The sequence below is a fragment of the Pteropus vampyrus genome, unplaced genomic scaffold (genome assembly GCF_000151845.1).
Source record: "Pteropus vampyrus isolate Shadow unplaced genomic scaffold, Pvam_2.0 Scaffold643, whole genome shotgun sequence".
Classification (NCBI taxonomy): Eukaryota; Metazoa; Chordata; class Mammalia; order Chiroptera; family Pteropodidae; genus Pteropus; species Pteropus vampyrus.
In genome coordinates this window covers 300,427-313,254 of record NW_011889424.1, presented here as the reverse complement: position 1 = coordinate 313,254, position 12,828 = coordinate 300,427, and the positions used below count along the sequence as shown (strand labels likewise).

The 12,828-nt window shown below is 33.2% G+C and overlaps 1 protein-coding gene across 3 annotated transcripts in view; it reads left to right on the top strand.

The window, feature by feature from the left end:
- PIK3CB (phosphatidylinositol-4,5-bisphosphate 3-kinase catalytic subunit beta) overlaps positions 1–12,828 on the top strand; it is a 183,302-nt gene that overhangs the window by 77,801 nt on the left and 92,673 nt on the right. For all 3 annotated transcript variants that reach the window (XM_023525913.1, XM_011385037.2, XM_023525912.1), the window contains exons 3-4: positions 2,331–2,517; positions 5,241–5,466. In XM_023525913.1, coding sequence (XP_023381681.1) covers positions 2,347–2,517; positions 5,241–5,466 — 397 coding nt within the window. In that variant the 5' untranslated portion in view covers positions 2,331–2,346. The remainder of the gene's footprint in view (positions 1–2,330; positions 2,518–5,240; positions 5,467–12,828) is intronic.

Below are 12,828 nucleotides of genomic sequence, written 5' to 3'. Positions count from 1 at the left end.
TCTTTCTTTACCTTTTTTATTTTGATGTCTGTTTTGTCTGATAATAGTACCGCTATTCCTACTTTTCTCAGAATGCCATTTGCTTGACATATCATTTTCCACCCTTTCACTTTGAGTCTGTATTTGTCTTTGGAGCTGAGATGTGTCTCCTGGAGGCAGCATATGGTTGGGTTTTGTTTTTTTGATCCATTCTGCAACTCTGTGCCTTTTTATTGGATGAGTTCTGTCCATTTACATTTAGAGTGATTATTGAAATATGAGGTCTTCTTATAGTCTTTTTACCTTTTGCTTTCTGGTGGCTCGGTGTTTCCATTGCTTCCTTGTCCTTGTGTTTTTGTTTATTTTGTTTGGCTTCTATGGGTTTTGCCCCTGGTTCTTCTTGTTTTATGTTATATACTTCAGTTCTGAATCTTTGGTACATGGTTACCATTACAGATATGAAAAGGACAGTTATATACATACAATCATCTATTTTCTTCTCCGTGTTACTTATCTGCATTTGGGGAGCATCTTTATGACCGTTTCTTTGAATTTTTTCATCTGGCAAATTACTTATCTCTATTTCCTTAGGGTTTTCTCCTGGAGATTTTTCTTGTTCTAAAGAGAAAGATGTTTTCTGTCTTTTTATTTTGTTTATATGAATTAGACATAGTAGCTGTCTCTCATGGTCTTGAAAAAGTTCCTATAAGTACAAGTTGCTTGTGTATAGGCTGTGTATTCGGGTGATTTTGGCAGGCTGGTAGGAGCTGAGCGGGTACCTAAGGCATCCCGTTTAGTGGCCTGCTGAGCTGGATTGGCTTGGTTTGAGTAAGTCAGATGTATGTTGTAATGCTCTGTTGATCCTGTTTGCTGCCATTTTTTGAGGTGGAAATAGGCTTAGGCTATGTGTCCAGGAATGTGCTGCAGGGACCTTGCGGGTTGGCCAGAGTATGTATATAGAGCCCCTGCACACCTTGTTGTGGTGGATGGGGACGTGAACAGTGGCGCTTACTGGCATCTTCTATCCTGGAGAATTCTTACATTCCCTGAGAGTTCCCATGGCTCTTCAGCCTTTTCTATAAAGGCTTTCCTGTTTGTTTTACACAAATTGGTTTTGGAAAGAAGTGGGTACTGGCTTGCTGGACTGGAGCATTTCCCAGCAGGGAGGCCAGGTGTGTGTGGTGAGGACCTGTTTCTGCTTGATCCTTGTGTTCAGAAGCAAAAGGCTCTGAGCAGTGTAGCTGGGAATGTGCTGTAGTCATTTGTAGGTAGGCGAAAGCACCAGAATAGAGCCAATGTCGCCATATCTAAGTGGAAGACTTTGTAAATAATGGTGCTCACTGGCTCCTCTGACCTGGAAAGTTCTGCAACTCCTGGAGGACTTCTACAGTTACCAAGCCTTTGCTATTTGGTTCTTTTCTTTTGCTTGTTTTTCAGAAACTATTCATTTGGCTCTAGTTATCAATTTTCAAAATAATGAGTTGGTTTTAGCTGTCTCCAGTGGTGACACCTAAAGGTTTTTTTTTTTTCCTATCACTATTCACATATTTGTATATATTTGATGTTTCAGTGCTTCAGTTATTATTTTTGCTCAAAATGCTTTAAGTTGGATCTTATGTATTTTGATGTGATACTTTCATTCTTTGAATAAATAGGATTTAAATCTTGTTAATTTCATTGCAAAGCCTATATTCTTCCTATTGTTATTGCTGTGCCTTCTTGAAGGAAGGCCTTAGGAAATAGATGAGACTTATATAGAACAGTTGAAAAGTTTATTTGCTGAGATAGGGGTTTGATGCGGGAGTGCCAGCCTATGAACATAGATGTAGCAGCAGAAAGGCAAAAGGCACTTGTGGTACAAGCCCTCGGCTATGGAATGGCAGGACAAGCAAAGGAATATAGGCCGGAAGCAGCACCAAGGGCTTTGCTAGCTGGTTTGTAGGATTTGGTCTTTTTTAATACTAAGGTGATGGATTATGGGACTAAGATTGTATTTTGTTTTTCATATGAGATCGATAGAAAATTATTTTTGAAAGAATGCCCTGTTGATCATTTTCATTGGAGTTTGCAAAGAAAAACTCAGTCCTATAATCCTTAACCTTTTATCTTTCATATATGATACACTTATGTTGAATTTGAGCCAGTGAATTATGTGTATATATAATTTATATAGTGATAACCAAAAGTATATTTAAATAACTTATTTCTGGTGATTTACTCTTGCTTGATTTAATTGGTTTCGTGTTACATTATTGGCTATATTGAAATTATGGCTTGGTGAGGTTTATCATGTTTTAGTGTAAAATTTGGATATTTATCTGTTTCACTAAATTTTACTCACTGATTTTTAGGGCCCCGTGGTTATGAATGTGCTTCAGTTTCATAATGCCTCCTGCTATGGCAGACATCCTTGACATCTGGGCAGTGGATTCACAGATAACATCTGATGGCTCCATACTCGTGGATTTCCTTTTGCCCACTGGGATTTATATCCAGTTGGAGGTACCTCGGGAAGCTACCATTTCTTATATTAAACAGGTATGTTAATAGGTGGAATTTCTACAGATGTGGCTTATTACTATATAACTTAGGAGAACATGTCCTTCTATTATAGAAAATGTTAATAATGTAAATCATGTGGTAAATTTGAGGGAAAGTTAGCCTTTAGGTTATGACGTTTTAAAGATTTTGATACATGCTTTGTGTTTTGTGGGCATATAAAATATCTTCATTTTTACTCTTACTTTTAATTGTTTTTAGTTCCTATGTGATAGCTGAATTAAGAAAAATTGGCTTAGGTTGTTTAAGATGTTTGTTCAGGTTATTAAAAGGAATATGACATTGTCAAAGAAAGTTTTATTTTGAGTTAAAATCTTTGTAATAACTATCTTTGAGCTTATTACACTTTTTTTTCATGCAATTTTTGGTTGGTTGTCTCTTCTCTCCTTTTCCTTCCCTTTCTCCTCCCCTTTCTCCCTCCCCAACCCCACTAGTTTTCATGGTGGCTTTTGGGGAAGAAAACGTTTTCTGCTGTTCACAGGATTTTCTTTCCCTAGTAATGAATGGTGTGTCCTCAATTGGAAGCATATTCTTTCACATAACAAGGCTTGCCTGTTTTGTTGGATTATTTTTTCAGGTGAATTGATGAGTGCCATTAATTTGTGAAGACCACATCATATAAATGAAATTGTTTTTCTAAATTTTCTTCTTTAACGTTTTTTAACTAGCTGAACTCAATATGGAAACCAAGGGTTATGATTTTTTTTGGAGGGAGGGAGGGAGTTATATTTTTTAAGAAAAAATATTTAGATGATAGACCTTTTTAAAGCTCATGGTTTTGGACAGCCTCTTAACTCTTAACTCATGGAGACATGAGAATTCTAAAATTTCATGATCCCTAGAATTAAAAATAAAATTGTTTGAGGCACCTCACAGGAGCAGGTATGGATGCCTGTGGCTTTACCTGAAGCTGGATTAACCACTTATACCTCTTTTTTTAAAAAAAAGTTTGTTATGAAATATGTATAACATAAAATTTACCATTAGAGTTGTTTTTACATGCACAATTCCATGACATTAAGTACATTCACAGTGTTGCCTGATTATTACCAATATCCATTTCCAGCACTTTTTTTTTTTATCATCTCAAACACTAACTCTATATTCATTAAATAATAAACTTCCCCTTTTCCTAGTCCTGGTAATCTCTATTCTAATTTTCATTTCTATAAATGTGTATATTCTAGGTACTTTATATAAGTGGAATAATACAATAGTTGTCCTTTTGTGTTTGGCTTCTTTCCCTTAGCATAATATTTTAAAAGTTCACCCATGTTGCAACATATATGCAAATTTTATTTCTTTTTAAGACTGAATAATATTCTACTGTTTGGATATACCACATTTCTGTTTATCCATTTATCTTTTGATGCACGTTTTGGCTATAAATGTCTTGGCTATTGTGAATAATGCTGCTATGAACATTGGTGCACAAGTTTTTTTTTTTTTGTGTGTGTGTGTGTGTGTGTGTGTGTGTATGTAGAAGTGGAATCATTGGATCATATGATAATAATTCTGTTTTAACTTTTTAAGGAACTGCCAAACTATTTTCCATGGTGACTATACCATTTTACATCAGCAATACACAAGGGTTCTAGTTTCTTTACATCCTGGCTAATACCTGTGATTTTCTATTTTCTTTTCTTTTTTTTAATTTTATTTTAAATAATATCCTCATGGCTGTGAAGTAGTATCTTATTATAGTTTTTATTTGTTTTTTCCCTAATGAATAAGGTTGTTTTTATGTTCTTGCTGGCCATTTTTAGAATTGTCTGTTCAAGTCTATTGCTCATTTTTAAAATTCACTTATTTGTTTTTCTTTTTCTTTTCTTTTTCTTTTTATGGAAAATAAACCTTTTTATTTATCTATTTATTTTTAAATTAAATTTATTGGGGTAACATTGGTTAATACAATTATAATTTAATTATAATTGTTGTTATTGTTGCCTGGCACTCCTTTCTCCTGTTTGTTTTTGTATAACGGAATCTGGGGATTGGCCATGAATCTTATCTCAGGTCTCTTACCCTCAGTTCTTGGCTTTTATACTGGCTGTAGTTAAAATATATAATCCCACCTGTGTTTGTATGGTGATTATTTTATGTGATCTCATATTTTATATGACCTGGGGGCAGGGGAGAGATGATGAGAGCTCTGTTGATCTTGACAGAGCAATCAATGTTAGTTAATAAAGACAACTCTAGTGAATAGAAAAAAATGCAGGACAAAAATAATACTCATTTTGTATGGGGGTCATGATACATACTTTAAAATTCCTATTTTAAAGTTATTTGTGTTCACAGGAATTTTAAATATGGCAGTCTTCACTGATTATTACTCTTCATAGATATTCACTTTCAATAATTTTGTTTATATAAATGTATTTTTATACACTGTGCCATTATATTACTTTACAAAAATGTGTTAATATCATATATATCTCTTGTAATTTTTTATTTTAAAAAATATCAACCTTAATATATCTTTGATAGCTTTTCATGTTAACAGTGTATTTCTATTTTATTTTCATAGTTGTTTAATATTCTATAATTTACTTAACTAATCCCTATTGCTAAACGTTTGTTTTATCCTTAGTTTTTCAGTTTTACAAACAGCACTACAAGCGAGCATCCTTGTAGGTATAGCTTTGTACACTTGAGCAAAGTTTCCATTTCAGGCAATGTCTTATTATTTTTTCCTGCAGATGTTGTGGAAGCAGGTTCACAATTACCCAATGTTTAACCTCCTTATGGAAATTGACTCCTATATGTTTGCATGTGTGAATCAAACTGCTGTATATGAGGAACTTGAAGATGAAACAAGAAGGCTGTGTGATGTCAGACCTTTTCTTCCAGTTCTCAAGTTAGTGACAAGAAGTTGTGACCCAGGGGAAAAATTAGACTCAAAAATTGGAGTCCTTATAGGAAAAGGTAATTTTTAAAGTTCTTTGTATGACTTTTTAGAGGGTGTTGCTCTATGTATAAACATATAATAAGTGTGATCTAAGACATTGCTTTGCAAAATATGATCTGTGAACCAATGCTGTCTTTATTGTTACCAGTCTGACATAAGGCAAGTATAGAAATCAAGAATAAATGTTTAGAAATGCCTCTAGAAATGTGGTAGTGCCACAGTATCCAAAGGCTTATGTTTTATGTATCTTTTTCTTTTCTAGTGACTTATTTTTATTTTACAAAAATACTGGTTTGTTTTTTTTTTTTTGATAGATTGGAAAGAAAAAAGTTGTTCCTGTCTTTAGATAGTTTGAGAAGCCCTTTTCTAAGAGGTACATCCTCAGTTTCTTGTGAACTGCACCTACAGTATGAACATACTTTATATTACAACTCTACACCGACCAAGACTTTAAGCTGATAAGTTTCCATAAGTAACCCATATTATTGACAAATTTTACTCCATAACTGAAACTATCTTTAGGAAGGAGTTATTTTTGTAGTGAGTCAGAATATATCATGTCTATATTATTCTTTGCAAATTAATCCAGGGAGAATTGTGAGTAATAAAATAAAAAACATAGAAGAGTCTCTCTTGTTATAGTAATCTTAGGTGTCTCAGGGGCCAATGGTATACTGACATTACTCTCCCTTAGATGAGATACCAATTTGAATTAGGTACTGAAAGGGATTATTGAGGATGGGAGTACAAATACAAAACCAAAACATCAATTGGACGTTTTTGGATCTGGATTGGCTACCTGTATTGATCACATTTACTATTAGAGGCTAAATGTGGTACCATCTTTAAGATACTGTAGCCATCCCCCCAAGAACCATCCCATTTAAGATAATATTCTTTGAGCTTGATCTTAGGTAATTAAGTCTAGCTAATGATTACACTGTTGGACTGAACTCTTCCCTCTGAGTACTTAGAACAGAACTGTGTTGATTTACTAAATGACACCCTGGTCTTTAAAAATGTTTGATTACTTCAGAGGATAGTTAGTTTGCTTTTGGCAATAACCCCTTCTCCCCATTAAATAGGTTTGTAATTATATACCATACAATTTTTTTTTCTTATATATTAATGGACTCAGTAGAAAACATTCTTTTCTATTTTCTAGTACTCCAGGATTTTTTAAATAGATTAATTCTTCTCTATTAGAAAAAATTTTCCTTTTTTTTTTTTTTGAGTTGAAGAATATATGGAAAAGTAGGAATAACATAAAAATCACTTATAAGTCTTATCATCCAGGACAAGAATATCCACTGATAATATTTTGATGTAGTAAAATATTTGATAATCCAAAAGGTTAGCACCACAGAGAGAGCTAACTTCTTCAGGATATGGGTATCTTTTTTGAAGTATACCATCTTTTTAAAACGTAGATCACTGCATTCTCTTCTGGTTTTGATTTTCAAAACATATGGAGTCATTAGCTACCATAACCTCTACTCAAGCTTGTCAAATTTAGTATATAAAAATGCAGGAGATCCAAATATTACATAGGATATACTCAGGCTAAAAAATCATTGTTTATCTAAAATGAAAATAGAACTGGTTATTTATTTTTTGATTTGGCAACCCTAAGTTTACCTTACTACAGCACAGGGATCTTTTATATATACATATTAGAATTGAATTTCTTTTTTTATAAACAATGCATTATATTTCACTCAGTATCATAAAGCTTATTGTACAATTTTTTTTATAGTGTGCCCTGCAGTTCGAATGATCAGGATGTAAGGAATGTGTCACTAAATTAAGCAATTTATAAGCTCTTAACTATTTATAAATTGTACTTTAGGACTTTAGCATCTCTAGAAAAACTGGTGATGTGGTTATATACACAAATTCAAATACTAACATTCATTTAGGAAGTTGAGTGTCTGTTTTAATATTTTAGAATGAATTTTTACTTTAAATACCTAACAAGTCAGTTTTTGCAGTTGCTGATTTGTATTTCATGTCTATAACCGGGCTTAGTGAGGTCATGCCTCCTGGGAAAACAATAAACAATTATTTCAATTTAACTTCAGGAACAAGTTTGCAGCCTCCGCCTCCCCAAAGAAAACAATAGAATCTTTACAGAAATAACTGCCCTTGTGAGTCTAAAAATACATCCTCTTAAATATGTCCCTGATCATTTTATGTTCTATGTTTAATTCTAAATTATTATTTATAGAGCAACTGTTTTGGTTCTGATTATTCTCTGTAATGAAGGCACATGTCACCCTTGAATTAATTTCTCCAAACACCCAGTAGTAAATTTTGATCAGAGCATCTTATTAGCATCCTGAAAAAATCATTTGAAAACTTCTTTATTTCCCCTGACCTATGTAAAACTGTGGCATATCTTAATGTGAAGTAAACATGTAGTCTGCTGGATTTTAACAATATCTTTAGTATGAAGACACTATTCACTCAGTTCTTTTTTTTAATGTTAAAATATTTGACTGTGAACTATACAGTAGTCTTATCTTAAAATTTAAGGTTTGTTAAATCATACTGTCTTACCAGAAGCCGTATAGCAAATTAATTGAGTTTAAAATTAAATTACACAGCCTAACTTCTTATTTTCAGCAGTTTCTATTTTTCAGAGATTTTTGTAGTGGTTCCTAGATGAAAGCTTCATCAGTTTCTTAAAAAGCAGATTCTCAAAGATCGGGATTCAGTGAATTTGTGATGAATTAAAGAAATCTGTACTTCTCAGTTGATTCTAATACTTACGTGAAGAGTAATGTAATGTATTGATAAAAATGACCAACACAGTAGCAATTGCAATTCAATTGCAGTTTGTTGAGTGTTTATATTTGGGACTACAGCAGTTAACTTGGGTGATGTGGTCTTTGTCTGCTTTGAGCTCATGATCCAGTGGGAAAGATGGATCAGGAAATAGACAATTACAATACAATGTGTACACTGCAATAAATCACGTGGGTGAGTCAGGGACAGGCTCTTAGAGGTCACACAGCTAAACTGAGCCTTCACTGCTGATTAGGAATTGAACAAGTGAAAAGCAGTTGGAAGAAGGAAAACTAGAAGGAGTGGCATATGTGAAAATGGCCTATTCGAGGAATAAAAGAAATTGCTTATGATTTGTTTAGGAGGACAGCTAGGGCAAGCAGGAAGGCCAGAGAGGCAAGCATCTTCAGAGCATGAAGAGCCACGCAGGCCATATAAAAAGTAGAGACATACTCCTAAGGGCACTTGGGAGCTATTGAAGGGATTTAAGTAGGAGAGTAACATGATCAGATTTGTATTTTAAAAAATCAATTTATTTTCCAATTACAATTGACATACAATATTATATTATTTACAGCATTTATATGTAGCATAGTGATTAAGCACTTATATACCTTACAAAGTGATCACCACAATTAGTCTAGTATTCATCTGATACCATACATAATTATTACAATATTATTGACTATGTTCTCTATGCCATACTTTATACATCCCCGAAACTATTTTTATAACTAGCAATTTGTACTTTTTAATACCTTTCACCTTTTTGCCCCATCCTCCGAACACTCCTCCTATCTGGTTACCATCAGTTTGTTCTCTGTATCTATGAATTTGTTTCTGTTTTGTTTGTTCATTTATTTTGTTTTTTAGATTCTACTTAAAAGTGGAATCATGGTATTTGTATTTTTCTGACTTAACTCACTTAGCCATAATACCCTCTAGGTCCATTCATGTTCTTAAAATGGTAAGATTTCATTCTTTTTTTTTTTATGGCTGAATAATATTCCATTATATAAATGTATCATATCATCTTTAGCCATTCGTCTCTCGGTAGGCACCTACGTTGCTTCCATATTTTGGCTATCGTAAATAATGCTGCTTTGAATTAGTGTTTTGGATTTCTTTGGATAAATACCCAGAAGTGGAATTACTGGTCATATGGTAGTTCTATTTTTAATTTCTTGAGGAACCTCCATACTGTTTTCCATAGTGGCTGCACCAATTTATAATCCCACCGACAGTGCACGAGGGTTCTCTTTTCTCCACATTCTTGTCAACACTTATATGTTGATTTATAGATTATAGCCATTGTGACAGGTGTGAGGTGATATCTAGCTCATTGTGGTTTTAATTTGCATTTCCCTGATGGTTAGTTATGTTGGTCATCTTTTCATATGTCTTTTGGCTATCTGTATGTCCTCTTTGGAGAAATGTCTGTTCAGGTTCTCTGCCAGTTTTTAAATCAGATTGTTTGTTCTTTTGGTTTTAAGTTGTATGAGTTGTTTATATATTTTTGATATTAGCCCCTTATTGGATGTATCATTGGCGAATATCTTTTCTCATTCAGTAGGTTGTCTTTTCATTTTGTTGATGGTTTCTTTCACTGTGCAAAAACTTTTTAGCTTGATGTAGTCCCATTTATTTTTTCTTTTGTTTCTCTTACTGGATGAGACATATCCAAAAAAATATTGCTGAAAACAATGTCAAAGAGTTTACCGCTTAAGTTTTCTTTTAGGAGTTTTATGGTTTGGGGTCTTAACATTTAAGTCTTTAATCCATTTTGTGTTTATTCTTGTATATGATATAAGAAGGTGGTCTCGTTTCTTTCTTTTTTTTTTTGCATATATCTGTCGAATTTTCTTAACCCTTTGTTGAAGAGACCGTCTTTACCCCATTGTATATTCTTGTTTCCTTTGTCATAGATTACATATAGGTGTCAATTCATTTCTGGGCTCTCCATTCTGTTCATTGATCTATGTCCCTTTTTATGCCAGTACCATGCTGTTTTGATTACTATAGATGTGTAGGGTAGTTTGATATCAGTTAGTGTGATACCTTCAACTTTGTTCTATCTCAAGGTTGCCTTGGTTGTTTGGAGTCTTTTGTGTTTCTATACAAATTTTAGGATTGCTTGTTATATTTCTGTGAAAATGCCCTTGGGATTTTAGTAAGCATTGCATCGAATCTGTAGATTGCTTTAGGTAGTATGTACATTTTAACAATGTTTATTCTTCCAATCCATGAGCATGGTGTATCCTTCCATTTATTTGTGTCTTCTTCAGTTTGTTTCTTCATCGTCTTAGTGTTTTCTTTTATCAGCTTGGTTATATTTATTCCTAGATATTCTTTTTAATGCAATTGGGGTCGTATTTTTAATTTCTCTCTCTGATAGCTTGTTATTGGTATATAAAAATGCACCTGATCTGAATATTAATTTTGTATCATGCTACTTTACTGAATTCATTTCTTAGTTCTAATAGTTTTTTTGGTGGACTCTTTAGGGTTCTCTATATATAATATCATGTCATCTGTAAATTTTATTTTATTCCTTTTCCTTGTTTCATTGCTACGGCTAAGACTTCTAATACTAAGTTGAATGAAGATGGTGAAAGTGGACATTCTTGTCTTGTTCCTGATCTTAACGAAAAAGACTTTAGCTTTTCACCATTGACTATGATGTTAGTTGTGAGTTTGTTATATATGACCTTTGTTTTGTTGAGTTGTGTTCCTTGTTTCTCCACTTTGCTGAGAGTTTTGTCATAAATGGATGTCAGATTTTGTCCAGTGTTTTTCCAGTGTTGATATGATCATACGATTTTTATCCTTAATATTGTTTGTGTGGTTCATAACATTAATTGATTTGCAGATGTTGAACCACCTTGCATCCCAGGAATAAATACAACATGATCACGGTGTATGATCTTTTTAATGTTTTGCCGAATTTAGTTTACTAATATTTTGAGGATTTCTGCATCTGTAGTCATCAGGAGTGTTGATTGGGTTATAATTTTGTAATGTCTTTGTCTGATTTTGATATCATGGTAATGCCAGCTTTGTAAAATGGGTTTGGAAGCCTTCCATCCTCTTCAATTTTTTTGCAATAGTTTGAAAGGGCTAGGTATTAAGTCCTCTTCGAATGTTTGGTAAAATTCACCTGTGAAGCCATTAGATCTAGGACTTTTGTTTGTTGGGAGTTTTTTGATTACTGATTCTATTTCATCAGCAGTTAATTGCTGTGCTCTGATTTTACGTTTCTTCCTGATTCACTGTTAGAAGAGTGTATGTTTCTAGGAATTTGTCAGTTTCTTCCAGGTTGTCCAATTTGTTGGCATGTAATTGTTCATAGTATTTTGTTATAATCCTTTGTATTTGTGGTGGTTGCTGTTACACTTCTCTTTCATTTCTGCTATTATTTATTTGAGCTCTGTCTCTTTTTCTTGGTGAGTCTGACTAAAGGTTTATCAATTTTGTTTATCTTATCTTTTTATTTTTCTTTTTTTTTAGAGGAAAGAGAATTTATTAACCGGCAGAGACTGTGGGGCTTAACAGCACCAAAGCACAAGCTCAGTTTATCTTTTCAAAGAAACTTCTCTTGGTTTAATTGATCTTTTGTTTTGTTTCATTTAGCCTCTATTTTGTGTATTTCTGCTTTGATATTTATTATTTTCTTTTTTCTACTCACTTTGGGTTTTGTTTGTTCTTCTAGTTCTTTAGGTGTAAGTTTAGATCCCTTATTTAGATTTTTTCTTGTTTCTGAAAGTAAACTTGTATTGCTATCAGTTTCCCTCTTAGAACTGCTTTGGCTGTGTTCTATAGATTTTGTGTTATTGTGTTTTCATTTTCATTTGTCCCATGGTATCTTTTGATTTCCTCCTTTATCTCATTGTTAACCCATTCATTGTTTTGTAGCATGTTATTTAGCCTCCACGTGTTGTTGTGCTTTTTAGTTTCCTTCTTGTAATTCATTTCTAGTTTCATACCATTGTGATCAGAGAAGATTCTTGATATGATATCGTCTTAAATTTATTGTGACTTTTGAGGCCTACCATGTGGACTGTTCTGGAAAATGTTCCATGTGCACTTGAAAAAAATGCTGCTTTTGGATGAAGTGTTCTAAAACAATCATATATTTTTATTTGAGAAAGATTATTCAAGTTGGATAATGGAGGACAGATTAGAGGGATTAAGACTGGCAGTGGAGAAATTAGTGAAAGACTGCTGTAGTCATCATCCAAGGAAGGGATGATGATGTCCAGGATTAAAAAAAGTAACTAGGAGAAGTAGATAGAGTTGAGAAATATTTAGAAAGTAAATTAGACATGACTTTAAGTAGATAAAAGGAGAATAAGAGTTTAATTTTTGTTATATATAAGCGACTCATTTCCCTTTTCTTAACCTGTAATACCTATTATCTGTGAGTAGAAAGCGTCTGAACACTGCTGGGGAAAAAGATGCTTCAGCTGGTCTTCCTAAATTAAAGTTCATTCGTATGTGATTTAGAGTAATGTATTTTTATTCCAGAACGAAACCTATCTAGGAAATCATCTTGTACCTTCAAGATTTTACCTTTGCTGTGTTATGCAACTTAA